Source organism: Stigmatopora nigra, chromosome 3 (assembly GCF_051989575.1).
Source record: "Stigmatopora nigra isolate UIUO_SnigA chromosome 3, RoL_Snig_1.1, whole genome shotgun sequence".
NCBI lineage: Eukaryota > Metazoa > Chordata > Actinopteri > Syngnathiformes > Syngnathidae > Stigmatopora > Stigmatopora nigra.
The window spans coordinates 6,782,937-6,800,149 of NC_135510.1; the positions used below are offsets into that span (position 1 = coordinate 6,782,937).

General features: G+C 39.4%; 1 protein-coding gene across 2 annotated transcripts; it reads right to left on the reverse strand.

Annotated features, from left to right (window-relative positions):
* Positions 1–689: 689 nt before the first annotated feature.
* On the reverse strand, positions 690–13,523 carry fam120b (family with sequence similarity 120 member B). 2 transcript variants are annotated; one of them, XR_013325963.1, is made up of 16 exons: positions 13,394–13,523; positions 13,138–13,248; positions 12,705–12,895; positions 12,391–12,524; positions 12,191–12,313; positions 11,461–11,652; positions 11,130–11,385; positions 10,662–10,845; positions 10,488–10,589; positions 10,194–10,366; positions 9,602–9,694; positions 7,493–7,699; positions 7,167–7,308; positions 5,381–5,567; positions 5,216–5,309; positions 690–997 (listed from the first exon to the last, which is right to left on the reverse strand). XR_013325963.1 is itself a non-coding variant. In XM_077713990.1 (15 exons), the coding sequence occupies exons 2-15, from the start codon at positions 13,244–13,246 to the stop codon at positions 5,279–5,281; spliced, it is 2,124 nt and encodes a 707-aa protein (XP_077570116.1). In that variant the 5' UTR covers positions 13,247–13,248; positions 13,394–13,523; the 3' UTR covers positions 1,005–5,278. The 2 variants fall into 2 exon arrangements, 1 of the variants encoding a protein (XP_077570116.1); XM_077713990.1 differs by lacking the exon at positions 690–997 and having other exon boundaries at positions 1,005–5,309.
* Between the last annotated feature and the right edge of the window lie 3,690 nt (positions 13,524–17,213).

Consider the following 17,213-nt stretch of genomic DNA (forward strand, 5'->3'; position numbering starts at 1 on the left):
AACAGCCTTGTTGTTTAGATGATATTTTTATAAAAAGAGTACAAATTGCTAGTCAAATTTGTGCTTTGGTAAATATTTTCAAGTGTTTTCAAAGGCCTTAGTGAACATTTTTAATGTTGATTACTTGACCCCATTTATGTTCACCAAATGTTGGCAGCTTAAGCTCAAAGACATCTGTGAGGATGCAATGAATGCTTGTTTGTTTTCTTTAAAGGAAGAGCGCAAAATTGTTGCAAATGGCAAATGTTTGTCTAAATCCACACGATGGATGGAGCCGTTGACATAGCATCCTGAAAAACAAAGGTTTGGATTTAATGCTTAAGGGAATCCTAAGGTGTTGAAAGAATGAAATGAAGGAAATGCAGCTTTCAGGGACTCATGGAGTTCTTGGCTAAAAAACTGCAGGAAGAAGGGGAACACATACTGCAAGGAAGAAAAGAACTTTTGGCAAAATGCGTGTGTTCTCTGACCAAACTAATTTATCATAAAACATTTGCCCTGACAGAAAAAAAACAAAACAGCTGAAAAGTTATAAGAAATGACTTATAACTGATAGGTTTTCTTTAAATGAAAGCATCAGTCATCTCAAAACAACAGTTTAGTGTTTTAATACGAGTATAAATGAGTGTGATGCTTTTTTTAAAAGAATTTGCGTATTTTCAAATGCATGAAGCTAAATCAATTTACAAAATTAGACACAAAAATGGTGCAAGCATAGTTTTTTAAACTTATCTCATTTTTAAGATACAGAAGAGCGAGTTTCAATTTTCAATGAGAAATGAGCCATCAATAAAATAATAAAGAAAAGTGTATACTTGGCTAGATTTGTGTAGACAGCGGTCAGAAAAGGCGGACAAAACGAGAAGGAATTTTGTTAGCTTGATTGAAGACTCTTAATTGTCCCTATGTGTGAATGTGAGGGTAAATGCTTGTTCTTCTCCATGAACCCTGTGATTAGTTGGAGACCAGTCCAGGGCGTAACCCACATTTCACCCATCTGCTGGGATAGAATGCATAACACTCATGATCCCCCGTGAATGCTGTTTACTTGACTTTTTAATAATGCCATATCACTGTCTTACAAAAAGCTTTAAAATGGCATATTTCAACGAAATATGCAACGTTATTTAAAGCTGGGCTGTAGTGGATGCAACACTGTAATTCTCCCTAGTCTTTACTTTGGTTATTATTGCTGTCCTCAGTCTCCTGCTGGATAAAATGTGTCTTCATGGGGACAAAAATCAATATCGCAGAACCTTTCCATCGTCATTTCCTTCGTTTTTTTTTTTTTGTTAGGCTGATTTCATGGTGCCGCGGTTTTCACAACTTCGTGAGGTACAAAATCGACTGCCTTGAGCTGGAAATGTTGATTCAAATGCAGCTGAGCCAAAGCTAGTTGACAATGAGCAGTGGGAAAAATGTTTTTATGCAGATTTATGATGCATGACCACTTAAGTCAGTAAGCGTTTCCCAACCACTGTGTCGAGGCACACTGGGGTGCCGTGAGCAATGGTGAGGGGTGCCCCGGTATATTGGAAGCAGTCATACAATGTAATATTCAGAGAGAAAAATTAATATGACTATGAGATATTACAAGACTTTTGACCACGTAAAGTCTGTGTGAGAACTTTTTTTGGCGTAATATCTGGAGATTGAAGTCATATTTGGAGAAAAGTCATAAAATTATGCAATTAATACCATTACATGACTTATTTTTTGCATCATTCGAACCAGACGGTTTTCAACTTTTGGTGACATTAGGTCAGTGTGAAAAATGACATTTTGGAATTACTTTGTGATTCCTGCTGATAAAACTTGGATGAGAATGACTAGTGTTATAAATATAGTTGACATAGTTTTAAATTACAAGATTATCAGATGGTGGTTTTCAATGCGAAAAGTATGACACCCCTGCTTTACAGCTAATAAAAGTTTTAGGAAATTGCCTTTCTAGAACAGATTTCTTTCAATCACTCTTTATGTAGGAACCACTGAATGAATCCACTGGAGATAAACCAGCGTCGTTAATCACCAGTTTGTTCAACCATTGAGATTTTACTGTAACCACTGATTGCCAGCAAGCCTCTGACAGAATTAAAATAATGTTCCTCCAATTTGGCAATTAGACAAGTATTGACTCTATATGCAGATGTTGTGCGGTCAGTTGCACTCACAAACACACACACACACACACACACACACACAAACACACACACACTCGGTGGATGACAGCGGTTTGGAGATGGCTCGTGAGCAAAGATGGCAAACACATTAGTGCATGCATACGCGCACACATGCACGCACACAAAAGAGGATTCGGGGTCTCAGGAGAGGTGTCTCACAAGAGATGGGCTGACATATGGCCAGCAGACCCCGGACCACTGGGTGGAGCAGGGTGTGTGTGTATGTGCAGTGTATAATGGGCGAGCCGGGGTTGCCTTGTGTGTGTGTGTGTGTGTGTGCACATAAGGGTGGGGTTGCTGAATGGTCCAAGAATGCAGATGAATAGACTAGTGAGTTGAGACAGTTGAAACTCAATATTCATTTCACCCTTGTGCTGATGCTGTTTGTGTGTGTGTGTGTGTGTGTGTGTGTGTGTGTGTGTGTGTGTGTGTGTGTGTGTAGGTTCCTTTAGGGCTGCTTCATGATTAGCACGAATTCAAATGATTGCTGTTAGGTCTTAAAATGTTTAATTCCTGCTGTGTAAAGATGCGATTGTGAGTACGAGCGTTTGTCCATCTCTGTATGCGGCTTGTGTCTGACTGGCGACCAATCAAGTTTTCAACCTTAAACAGGATGAGCGGAGTTTAAAATGGAGGGTTGATTCACAGTTAAAATGGATAAGACAATTCATTTTAACAGTTATATTGAGTAAAATGTAAACAACCCTTGGTCAAAACTACTTTTTATGCAAAAAAAAAGTCAACTAATCAATATTAGCTTATTGCCGCAACAAAGTACAAGAACTGCTCTAAAAATACCAATACATTTCTAGATTGACTGGGCATTAGTGAGTTTCCCAACCAACTTTTTTCAAGGTAACAGGAGTCGGTCCACATTGTATTATAATGCTTTGAAAAACGGTTGGATTAAATAAGGCTGAAAACAATCTCTACAGATCTTACAGCAAACAGAAACGCATTTGTTGCCTCTTTTGCTTCTTAATAGAAAAACAATTGAGTTCCTACACATCAACAACCTGCTTTCATCAACACGTGGGAATTCCTCCACTCAGCCACAATTCCATTCCTGAACATAAACATAAAAACACACAAACACACACACACACACAAAACAGCAAGGGGTGGTTTGATGGTGCAATTTGACTGAATGGCCTATCACCATGGTTACAGCAGTACTCCATCAGTCCATTCAAGGAACAGATGGTCGATGTGCAACAGGAGGCACATGTTTCAACACACACACACACACACACACACAAATTCTCCCTCATTCTCCCATTCTGGCACACACACACACACACACACACACACACGCGTATGGATGCGCTATTGCTCAGAGGGAGGGTATTGAACAACCAGCAGCATATGTTCCACTAGTCAAAGTGCATTCAATCATAGACACGGGAAGAAGAGAAAGAGGGGTGGGTGATGGAGGTTAGAATGTCCACAGGTAAGAGAAAAGGCTTTCCTTTTTCAACAACACTGGAACGTGCAATCCTGACCCGACCTCTCCATGTTCAAGTGTATTATACTTGTTGAACCACATTTGAGGCCGTGGTGATTAGACCACATTAAACTAAATAAACATATTGTAATCTAAAACACACAGGCAAGCATGCAAATATGTAGGGAGCGTTCCATCACTTTTGGTCAGTGCCAAAGAAAGCATTTGTGGCTTGTAAATACAGAAGGGTTATATTTGGGCGCTTAAGCTCTGCACATTGTTGGATACTTGTGTCAGTGTTGTGCGTGCGTCTGTTGAATAATCCAAAATAACAAAAAGCGTGACTGTTGCCAACACATTTTCGATGTGGGCACATGCAAATCGAAAAAAAACAACAACTAAACAAATAGAAGTATTTCTGAATATTCCTCTTCAGATATTTTTCAACCAAATGGATTTATACTCCATTGCATCCAGTTATAATGTACATTCTTTTTACTCCTTTGGAGGGCATGAAGTATTTTTAAAAATTAAAAATTCAATTCTAATTATAATATGTAGTATAATATTACGTATATATTTCAATGATTTGTCAATCATTATTACTAGATTGGCCTTCACTAGCAGCCAATGAGTTTCATGAGTGCTCAGTAAAAGGTTAAGGTTAAGACAACAAATGCTTTAGAGTATTTGTATATAACACAAAAGAATAGAGAAGAAAACTTATTGTATGACCACCAAAGGAGAGGAAACAGTCGAAAAAAGAAAGCTTAGACTCCACGAAGGACTGAAATGGGTGTTTGTGTCATTGCTGCTGGAGGAACCACACCCGCACATACACATTTAACGAGAGGAAGCCAATAGGGTTTCCTGTGGTTGAAACAACACAACAGACCATCAACTCCAAACGTGTCTTTCCTCTCTACTCTCTCCAAAATTGGCCTCTTCTATTACGTCTCTTCCTGTTTTTGTTGGTCACTCGCACAGTCTATTCATAGCAGTTCCCCAATTCCACCTACTCCACCTTATCCCTGCTAACTATGGACACCAGGCCGCCCTTTAGAGTCTTATTCATATTTATAAATGTATTTATTGTAAATCTGAAATTCATGCTGTGTTTAAAATTATTGTAAAATATTTTTTTTAAAACGTACGACTAAGTACTGCCGTATTTTCCCTTTTTTTTTAAAATTGGAATACCTAAATATATTTGTTGGCAGAATGGTGGTGGATTTTATAATGACTTATATATTAAAAAGGGTCCCATACAATAACGTCAAAACAAGTTTGAGGATTAAGCATTTAATCCTCTCCTCTGTGATTTTCCAATTGGCTTCACGAATTTAATACTCCATGCCTATATTGTTTTCTGTAGCAGCAGGTTTCTACAGTGAGTTGCGATTTTTTTTCTCTCTACGCAAAAAGTCAATCCAAAATGACAAATCTCCATCTTTGAAATCTCTCAATTCTCCAATTTACCTAATCCCCCTTTTCACCTTCTGCATCCCTTCCACAAACATTCTTGACAGCTAATCAGTTTGCTTAGAGAAACTTGATTCTGTGATTCCTTTCATCAGGTCTTTCCTACCCTCTTAACTTCTCGAGTCCTGCTCACTAATCCTCTGCTCCTCTTCTTTCCGTCTGGGCGGGGTTACGATCCCGGAGCTGAAGGCTGACACCATCTGAGAGGAGGAATTTCAAATGAGGGACTATAAAAGCAGGGCATGGTTTTTCCGTTAAACGAAAATGTTACCTGGGATCCCGCTGGTATCGCCCTCTGCTGGGACGCCATCGACTCGAAGCAGGGTGGGAATATTGGCTTCCTCCTCTTCTCCCTCTGTGTAGATTTGCTCTGCTGTATCGAACATTTACGTGATCTCTCTCCCTCCTCCATCCTCCTACTGATGTTTCACCCATGTCCTGCCAGTTATCACCACTATCTGAAGTTGCAAGGTAACCAGAAAAGGAAAAATTAAGTATTTTGGCACACGAACAGATATTAGCCGAGAAGACAAAATATCGTAATGATAGAAATAGTTAAGCCCCCCACCCCAACTTGTACAAGCAAAAAAATCAATAGCACATCCAAAAAAGGGTGTGACTTGAGTAAAGAGAAGACCGTTTGGGGTAAACCAACTAAGCACATGTTGCTGCTTGAGAAAAAAAAACATTCAGCAAAAGTCATACGGTTTGCATAAAAACAACGGATTCAGATTTCATGAGACTGCTGACTCGTGCTTGATGACTGACCACCAAATTGTAGAGAACTCAATTCTATTCATAATGTGCATTCTTTTTTTTTAAATATTAAATGTGCCAAGGATCACCTGACCAAGCTTTCACTTTTTAATTAATGTTTTCCCAGAAACCTAAATTGAAAATAGTTTTTTTTATAGATTTTATTTCTATTCGGGAGTTTTTGTTACATATTTTCTTCAGTTACCTCATTTGATTTGCACTGAAAATAGTACCAGTAGTAGTAGTACATACTAATATGCATTTTGGGCAGGACTATCATTAGAATTAGAATAAATGAAAAGTACAGTGATCAATATGAATATGTCACATTTACCATGAGATCTGCTGAAAAACTATTTTCTGATTGAGGGAAAAATTGTCAATATCCACGCCAAAAAAAAATCCACACAATTCCACAAAAATATGAAATGCTGCAACAAGTACACATCAATAAAAATCCAGCAACCTTCTATAAAATGTTTTTTTACACTAAGAAATTGATAAAAGGTTACTATTTAAAGGGGGTGCGGAATAAAATGGAGGTTAAATAGGGGAAGCAAAAATTGCAGTTTATACTATCTTGCAGTTCAAACTGTCTGATCAGATTTTCTTCTGGTTCATGAAGTTGTTTTGTTAAATTACAATGAAAAGCAGATAAAAGATGGGAAGTGTCAAAATGCTGTCCAAAACAAGGATGTAAAGAGAGGACAGAGAAGATAAAAGGATTAACGTATGGGAACCGCTGAGGTAAAAAGGGAGCCGAGGGCCGAGTGGGTGTTGATGGGGTTTTTTTGGGACGGAGAGAGAAGCCTGTAATCATTGTTGTGTGTCTTAAAATAGAGTGCTCCCAGCCTATAAACAGAAACATGCTATTACTAGTGCACTGACAAAGCAAGTGTTGGATATCGGCATCTTTGCATCCGTGTGTGTGTGTGTGCGTGTCAGTGTGTAAAAGACCACAGCACACATGGTGCTGGTTATTGCACGGCTCTCTGGGTAATGTGGTTCCCTGAGGGGGACTGGAGAACTACAACCACTGATCAATGGTCAAATTAAAATGCTATTCCCTAAAGTATTTGAAGCCACATTGTGCAATATTTGCACTATTGTGAAAAACAACTTTGCAGCTTTGAAAATGAAAATGCGCAGTTGAACAAGAATAACTTGGTTATTTGATGAAGTTACCTTGAATTTGCGCAATGACGAATTCAAATAGTTAAAAATGTATGCTAAAAAAATTAAAAGAGAAAATCGATGGACAATGAAAGACTATATAAAAACACTGCAGAATGCTTAGTCACCTGTACGGTGGTCTTCGTAGCAGGTTCCATAACTCTTTTCAAGCCCACCAGCTCTGGGTTGGGACTGTAAGACTCTGTTTTTCTTCTTGCAAACCTTTATAAGTTTCTCTCTGAGCTGGAGAAACAAAGCCACACTGGATTCCTGAAAGCGGAACAGACAATACATAAAGTTATTGTTTGATTGTTATTTTTTTGCTTGTAGCAACACTATAATTATCAAAGAAGAAAAATATAACTAGGCCAAATGTATTTAGTGTTATGTGCTATTTTAAAAAAATAAAAACTGTAGTGAACCTATAAGTTAACACATTCTAACTATTACTCACATTTTTTTCCAGTAGCAACATTTGGTCCGTGCTACCATGTGCAAGCAGGTACTTTGAATGAAAGAGCCGTCCGTCAAAACTTTGCCAAGGCATGAAGGCGTCATTGGGTAGCGGGCCACCGCTGGCACAGTTGGCCCCCAGTAGGTAACTCAGTCCCCGGACATAGAGAGAGCCCATTTGGACTGCTCGACTGCAGAGGAATGGCAACTGAGAGAAAAGAAGAAGAAGAAGAAGGTGGAATTATATTTGCTTTTGGCCACACACATCACATCTTTCGTGATTGCTTCCTTTCATTTTGTCATTCCGCTAACATACAGTTCATTGGGAAACAATGGGCTTCCTGAGAATCAGATTATGGCATTGGAACATTCCGTTTTTTTGCCTATAAACGGTGCTTCAATGCAACCTTAGGCCCACCTTCAAGTCAATTTATTCTTGGCAAACCTTTATGAAGGGTAAGGTAAACTGTATATCAAATAAATGTACTATAGTTTGATTACAACTGATGTATTATGCTAGCAGTAATTGCTGTTGCGTAAAGATGTCAATTAATAAAGGTGATGCAAATTCATTTTAAACAGTGCCCTTTTCCAAGAAAAAAGCTCAAGTTCAACTACGTTTTCTGTGTTTTATTTAATGGGTTTGGCCTAATCAGGCTAATCATAAAATACACAATATAAATATGCGCCTAACTATCACCACACAAAATAAATTTGCTACAATTTTACACCAGGAGAAAAAAAAAAATGGTCTGAAGCTACTTAACACGCGTTCCATCATTCTAAACTCACCACTTCAAATTCTTTAGTCTCGCGAGACTGTTCCACTATGTTGTAAACAAAGATTGAATACAGTGAATGACAGCCGGCAGATGTTCACCGTGCAAAGAATACTTAATGCTCTCACCTGTCCATTGGCAGATCGCGCTGATAACTTTGATTACAACGTACACGCGCGTGCACTCACACACACAAGCGCTCAGTGACTGGCGTAGCCCTGCTTGTCAGCTGCTTCCAGTCAAACACAGCTTCACACAGTGAAAACAATGAAGCACTGAACAGATGCAAAAAAAGGCCCGAGACACACAAACGCACTGACAAAAAGATGGAAACAAATACTGAAAGCGTAAAAAGAATATGAATATGAGAACAAACCAAGTGGGACAAAGGATGGAAAATTGTGTATGTGTGTGTATGTGTGTGTCATTCATCGGGGAGACGCGTGTTTGATGGAAATAGCTCCATGTGGTAAGCGTCAACCAGGACAGACGGCTGACTGTCGCCAGAACACTCGCGCCGTCTTACTCTTTCTATATCGCACACGAGTTATACACGCACACAGGCAAGCATCCAAAGCCCAGGGGAGGAATGTTGCAACAAAACAAAAGGCATCCAAGAACCACCCCACAAGCCCTTTTCCAAAAAAAACCCAACACAAATGGCAAGTCTCAGTTTACAAGAAAAAGTTTAAATCCAACAACATGATAGCGATTTCCATAAATACCCCATCGTAAAATGGCAAACGCAGATAGATCGACACACAGTCAGCCTATATACGCGTGTACTAATTTTTTTGGGGTGCATGCTTGTACATGTAGAGCTCTATTGATCATTTTCATGGCCATACACAGCAACAGCCTTTGACCTCTCTTTCACATTAGCTTTTTAAATACAAAACACGACCTTAATTACTGTGCAGGAAATACATGAAGCGGTGCAACACAAAATAAGTATGGTAATTAAGCGGTGAAAATAAAAGGGTCAACAATGGTGCAGTGAATGATTAAGGCAACAGCTGCTAAGACCCTTAATGGTCTTTCTCTGTGAAGAATAGTGACTATTAAAACAACTGTGTAAAGACTATAATTTTAAGACATTAGATAATAGACTAAAATACAATTAGACTTTGAAAAAAAATACCAAGTACCCTTCTAATTTGGCTGTTTGTTTTCTTTAGGGGCTTATTTGGGTTTGTCTACATTTTTATTTTTATTTTTATTTTCCCTGTCTGGAAGTGTATTTACTGTAAACTAAGTGAAGGCATTGTTCTCATACATTGGGAAACTTGTCACAAATTGAGCCAATTTCAATAAGCATGTGCTTTGCTGACCTTAATTTGCTGCAGATCTTGCAGAGATTTCAGCCTGAGGCACACAGCTTGACTCAAGTAAGCATCCACATCCTCTGAGCAAAATGATGGCACCTACATAGGGAATGACAGCATGATTTAAAAAAAAAAAAAAGCCGTTTTATTGTATGTACATTATTTCAAATTCAATTCCATCTTGGCGTTTCTTCGAGGTGGGACTTTTTGTTTGGTCTACAAATGCACCAATGCTGAATGAAGCAGGGAAGGCAGCCAGTGTGTGTGTGTGTGTGTGTGTGTGAGTGGTGTGTTCAAAACAAACAAACCCCAAGCTATTTGAACAGACGAGGGACGAGTGAATTTGAAAGCAGCGGCCGGCCGTCAGACAACAACAGCCTCTGTTGTCTGTCGGCCCGTCCGCTCAACTTTGCTTGTCTAGAATTTACGGATCCTAACAAACACGCCTTCTGTTGTAATGATTTATTTATTGTTTTTTTTCCACATAATTTAATCGCAGTCCTAGGAAATTTATAAATCGTGCAGGTTTGCCAACAAACACCAATAATTTCATTTTATGACATCTTAGAAATGATTAAAACGTCATAATAATTACTACCTGGAGTGCAATATAGGTGGTCAGACAAAGAGCAGCCAAGAGAAAGTCTTCAATAACTCCATACAACTCAGAAAACTCCTGGCAGTCAAATATTGACAAAAATGTCATCAGGCGTTTAGTGGAAATGTCAGACCCAGAGCCAAACCAGAGTAACTCCAGACTTGGTTGTTCACCTAAAAACAACAGACAAATTGTTGTCATTGATTGGCTGCCATTGACGATGCTAGACAACCAATTCAAGCGAACGAAAAGAAGGCACATAAACTGTTTTCTTAAGGGATGTTAATACAGTACCTGGGATGTCGAGTGGGACGGGGAGCACCATGTCAGGCTCCTTCAAAGAGTTACCTGGATAGACAAACCACTCTCTGATGGTTGGAGGTTCCACCGTGCCGTCTAAAAACACACCGTTTTCGAATAACTTTGAATGTGGGAGTCCATGCGTTATTTGTGTGTGTGCAATTTTACCATATTGCCCACTGAGCAGTAACAGAGCGTAGATGTGTTGTCTGCAGGACTTAAAAACAAGAGCCTGAGGCAACAGTTGATGATCCTCCTCATCCTCCAGACTATTACTACATTCAAGCACTCCTTCACATAGGACATTGTAGACCATGAAACTCTCTGCGGACACATGCTTTCCTCTACAAGCCTAAGTTGGAGGCAAAGAATCACTCAATAAACAAAAAAATAATAATGTGGACAAAAAAATAGATAAATGTTGACCAGAATTATGGAATGAAATTATTCAACTGTGTTCACTAAGCGACAATACAATGTTGCTATTATCATATGTGGTGAAAATCTGTATACTTTCGTTTGTAGAAATGCAATAGCCTGGCAGAAGGTAAAATAAGCCTGGCGGCCCACAAGGCCTATAAAACACTGGGGAGTTGTTCACTGTATGTCGGCGGCATAGAAAAATATATGCTTTACCTTCAATATTTCTGGATTGAGATCTTTCTTAAAAATTGGGTGGATAGGAGGTTGGGCATCCATCGGACGAGCTTTTGGTCCAGCCAGTAAATAGGAGCAAATGCCCTTTTCCAGGAGCGTTCGATCTGGAGCTGCTAGTTTCAGAGCCTGGGGGATAATCCCACTCTGTTCTTTTTCTTTACCCCACAAAGAGTTGACATACTGGGATACAGCTAACACCACGTGTCCCTGAGGAGCTCCAGGGTGAGATGATTTTCTGATGACAAAAAAAGTATTTCCTTTTTGTGTCTTTTATCTTCATGAAAATCACAAATGAAGCATAATTACACACCTGTATGCTTCCATAGCATTGTTCCTGATAACTTGCATGCGCTCCTCTGGCACCACATCGTTACCGAGGAGACAAGCGAGTAGCGGTAACTGATAAAAGTCCAACCCGATGGCTCGGCAAAGCCTCTTTCGGTCGTATTGAACAGTGGTGAGGTGGGCTAAGTGCAGTTTTGCCAATGAGAAGTAAGGAACACTTGAAAAAAAAACAATTATATATTAGTCTGGCAATTAATCTGCAGGATCTTCAGTCAATACAAATCTATGACCAGGTGGTGATAAATTAAAACAAATCAAACTTAAGGCACATTTGTGAAATACTTAAGATCAGATCTCCCCATATGTTTTATCAGTGAAGATGAAAAACAGTTAAATAGAAAATAAAAGTGATTTCCTATAAATAAAAGCAGCACTTTTTATCCGAGAATATTTTTCAAACTACACCATGTTATTGACCATTTATTTGGCCTTTTTTGATGCAATTACTAATTCTTATTGAATATTTTGTTTCCACCTCTTGTAAAATGATGTAATTTATAATTTTAACTTAATATCTTTAAAAAAAAATCCTGAAAAAAATCTGCGAAGCTCTGAGTCCGCGATAGCTGAAGCGCGAAGTAGCGAGGGAACACTGTATACTCATACAGAGGATACATTTTCATTCTAAAATATACATTATTATGAATAGCTGTGTTTAAACTGAAATGAAAAACAACAGCCTCAAGAAAACCAACCTGTCGTAAATGATGAAGTCTGAGTCCTGTCCCAAAATTCCCATACATCCATGGCGACAAGCATAAGAGGCAATCTCATAGTCAGCCTCTTGCACTGAGCAAAATACCTCCTGACCTAAAGTTCTAAAATGTATCGATAATATTAGTACCATTAAATGTCTATCACACATTGATTAACCACAATGTGATAACCTACAAACCTGAGAGCAAAGCGTGTGAATGTTGCCAATCCAGAAGGCAGGTTAAATAGATCTTTGCCTGGTTGCTCTCCATGCAACTTAATGTGACGAAATAATCTAGACACCTCCCCGTTCACTCGTCTTCTTCGCTTCACCTTAAAGCAATAATAAGACGATATATTATGTTCATGTTTCGAAGTATATACCTAGTTTCCATAATGAATGTTATTTTTTTTAAAAAAAAGTAGTGCATTAAAGTACTCTATCTGTCTTATCTTAAAAAATTGTGTGATACTGACTCCATTCCTATGTGTTCACAAGGTTGTGTAGCTCACCCATTCAGGTCTCTTATTTTCCTCAACCATGCCGTCGAAGAAGAAGACAAGATGAATTCCGGCAGAGGTGAACGTAACCACCCACTTCCTCAGGATGCTCATATACTCCTTCCATTGACCCCCACACACCCAGTCTTTACAAGAGTACCAGTGGCGCAAACAGGCCATCCCATCCACAACGAGCGTAGGACCTGAAAGAATCAGAATGACAAACTGAAATCTTCAGTCCAATAACAAATTAAACAGAAACATTAGGCAAATTCTTGAACTGGGAGGGGTTAGTAGTGAATGATCATGTTTCTGTGCTATTGATGGCGATGGACGTCCAGTCCATTTTGACTGGGGGGGACTGGCAGTGGACTGGACGTCTGTGGGAGCCAATAAATGAGCCACAACATATAAATATGTACATTGCATTATGGATGCACTCAACTGGAAGATGTTTTCGAAACATGTTCGCTGGCCATCTCCTGCAAATTGACAGTGATGCAGGATTCTGGGCAGAAGCGCTCCATGAAGTACTGCAAACCTTTTACTCCCATTTCTACGGATGGAGAAGATCATTAAAAAAAACCATTCATTAGGCTGCAAGTTTTATTAGTTACAGTGCAGCCACAGACTTTGGCGTTCTAAACGAACTCACGATGCAGCCAATATTGTGATTGGACCGTGTTGCGCAAATGACTTACTTGAAAATCCAACGTGTTGCCTACCGGGCAGCGTCACGCGTTTGTTATGGAAAGCTGTCACTTCCTGGTTCGTGCGTGTGACGCCACGACGCTGCCAAACAAAGCGCACGTGCTCGGCGCATGCGGCCACACAACTCCGTTTAAACGAGTGATCACTATCAGTCCGCGATAAAACGCCACGTGAATCCAAACAAACACACCTCGCGTTAAAGACAATAGGTGCCGATACAATCGATTGCATCTTTAAAATATAAACTTCGCACTGAGGCCTGAATATGAATGGCCCATTGACATCTCTGACATTTCATGGCCTCAGTCCACCCATAAACTTTCCAGGCTGGGATCAGAGACAGACTAATTGCTCTTCAGGAGAATAGAGACTCTTTTCTGAAGTCACAAGCTATTAGGTCTACCTTCCACACAATGCACCCCCCGTCCCTTCAACTCTATTGTCTGAGTTTGGCAGGAATAAAGAAAGCGGCATATGCTGGCCGTCAGTCCAGCTGTCAGCATCTGTCGCTCCCCAGCCAGATGCTCAGTGGGCTCGGAGGGCAATCCACCTCTCGCAGTCAACTGATCTTCAAGGAGGGAGGACTGAGGAGTCCACTTGTAAATCTGCCCCACTCAAAAGTTTCCGTCGTGTTGACGTCCTATCAACGAAATATATTGAAGTGTCGATCCCAGCGAATAGATTGAGCCGAGTTTGGAATCACTCTTGCAGAAGACAGGATACGTCGATACTCTTCAATACAGAAAAGAATTAACATGACTAAGAAAGCAGAGTTAGTCACACTTTGAGAACGAACAATACGAGACAAAAGAAGGACATTAGGGGGTCAGAACAGATGCTGATGATCGCAACACATGAGGTTTCAACTCATCTTTTGGCTTTAAATTCATAATAATCTGTCTCATAATCATGGATGCAAGTGCCACCACATACCGAGGAAATACCTGTGACTGTAAAGTTCATTGCTAAATAAAAGGTGCAAAATATATGTCGTATTTCCATAGGTATTTTTCTGATCTAATATTGGCCTTATGATACTTATACTGTGTATTCATGTTTTAGGCTAATCAGGTTTTTAAAAAAAGAAGCATATTGTCCTAAAAGTCAGATCAAAACTTTGTAAAAATCCAAATAATCTGAATATTTATTCATTATTATTAATTATTTCGATCTAAATAAATGCCATAACAAATGCGCGACTTTGCCAACACATTTATTTTAAGTTCATTTAACAGCAAGAGCAAACTTAATTCATTGTAAATAGTATTCTAAGTTCATCTTCACTTTTTTTTAGCACAATGGCTTTGCGTAATTTATCAACAGCCAGTGAAAGGTTGAGACGTCTGTCTTCATCTGCTCTCTACAACATAAATACTTTGTATTATGCCTTGTGGTTTATCCTGGGGTAATTCACAAAGGTTGTTGTGTTGCCAAAATGGGTTCATGTTTTCCCACAAACACCACAAACAGCATCTTTGCTGCTTGTGGCATTGAGTGAAATTGTGCCACATGCGACCCATTTTAAATACCGGTGCAGGTCTAAAGACTGAGATGAATGTTAAGGTCTTTGGTGTAATGTTGTTGTTTTTTTTTTAAATAGTAGGGGATTGCAGCTTTTATTTTAAACAATATAACCTGCTGATTGAGCATGTAGATATAATATGAAATCAAAATAAATCTCTATTGGCCCAATACATATGAAAAGTTTTCAAAAAAGTATGAACAAGAATTTATTTAAATAAATGACATTGCCCACAGCAATGATACAATCTTTAAGTGAATTACGAATGCATATTTCATTGTTAATTTGTGGTGATGAAACATGAATCCTAACATAATACCAAGTCAAGAATGTATGATAGTCATGAAAAAAAGCAACAACAACAAAAAAAGTTAAAGGTCCACATGTAGGTAAACACAAGTACAATTGTTAGGAGGTGTGTCTACTCAGCACACAAGCATTTTCTCATTGGCCTTTGTCATTCTCCTCCTCCAACTTCTACCAACTCTTCCTTTCCTATCTTCTCCCCTCAGTTCACCCCCCCCCCCCCCCCAGTGTGTGCCTTCCTTCCCCCCCTCCTTCCCCAGTCCTCTTCTGACCAAGGCTTGACTCAGGAGAAACAGAGGCAGATGTTCCAGGAGCACACGACAGCCCACTCCCCCCACACACCTCCCATTTGTACTGGATCAGCAGTTAACCCCCGGAAAGAATTGACCATACAAGCACGCATGCACACACACACACACACACACACACAAAGAGCACCACTGCCCAAATCTGCGCTGGCTCAACAGTTGTCCGACTCAATGAACAACACACATACATACACACGCACCGAGAGCTGTCCAAATCCCCCTCAGGGTCCCTGATAGTAGCCACCCTGGGGTCAGGCCTTGTGTCAGCGTCCAGAGCCTGAGGTCTCTCCGGGCAGCTGGCCTGGCTAATCCTATGCTGCTGGAGGACACTGGTTCCCAAACTAAAGGCCAAGGACCCCCAGGGGGCCGCAGGGTAGGGATCTCAGGGAGCAAGGCAGTGTGCGATTTGTTCCCAATGCAGGGGGCTTTGTTTGTTTTTGCCTTGTTTTGGATGCAAATCAAACATCATATCCTGGACTATGCCGTGGAATGATGTCTATTGGGAGTTGTCAATTCAATTATTGAGTTTTTAGGTCATCGTTAAGAGCAGATTGATATTCTGTTACTGTGGTAATACACTCCAAAACACACACACACACACACACACACACACACACACACACACACACACACACATCCAAAGCTTGTAGAATCATCGAATTGAGTCAAAGGCATTATTTGTTTAAAGATGAAATCTGAAATTAAAAGACTAATTGTACTTGATCTAAGGGCTAATACTTTTACTATTAATGAGCTGATGTTGTTGTATTGCCTGTACCATTTTTTATTGTACTGCAAATAAGACAAATAATGTTGATATACTGTGTAGGATTGCCCACCTGATTTGACTATCTTGGCATTTCACATCACTGTGACTCAATAGGTGCTGTTAGTACATTCCTGGGCTGCTTAGTGGGTGTTTTCTTCCTTAAAAATAATGGGGTCAATATTAATGTGAGGGCAAAAAGTAATATTACAAATTCTAATCATTCAGTGATCTAGAATTGAACGGTATGAACAAAAAGATCAAACTTTATATTTGTTAATTTTTTAACAGAGAAGTTACAGACTCTACATTGTAAATTTAAAAAGAATAAATAAGAGATATTTAGTATTAAGTCATTGCATTCCAATTCAATTCATTTAAGGTCACAATACTTAAAATGCATTCAAATATTGGGATACGTTTTTTTTTTTTGGCAGCTTCCATGATTGTCAGGGAAATTAATTTACTGTCTGTTCTAGTTTTCTTTTCCCTTGAATGATTTGGTTTGAATTGTGAAATTATGACTTCCATCCCACAAATTCCTCATGAGACCACTTCACCAATTTGAAATAAATCTCCCTTCTCTTGTTATTCCTGGTAAGAATGATAGTCCACAAACAACTCACTAATATACTGTATTTTCAAATAGGGGACTTTGAGTCAGTCACTCTTTACACGAGATAGACAGCAAATACACATCACCCAATGATATCATAAATTGAACATTACTCTCCCCTTGTGCCTTGGATTAGATCTCATGAGACGGCACAATTGTTCCTTATGTTTTCCCTGGTTGGGATATGTAAATTTCCAGTAAGTCCCAGTCCATCATCACGGCGGTCATGTGTTGATCGCCTCACTTTGATTATTGCAGACTGCCACGCGATGTGCAACCGTGTGTGTGATGG

Coding starts and splice junctions, on each gene's coding strand:
- fam120b (XM_077713990.1), bottom strand. CDS start 13,246: ATGGGAGTAAAAGGTTTGCAGTACTTCATGGAGCGCTTCTGCCCAGAA. Junction 12,896..13,137: donor TGTTTCGAAAACATCTTCCA/GTTGAGTGCATC, acceptor TGATTCTTTCAG/GTCCTACGCTCGTTGTGGAT. Junction 5,568..7,166: donor CTACGAAGACCACCGTACAG/GTGACTAAGCAT, acceptor TTGCAACTTCAG/ATAGTGGTGATAACTGGCAG.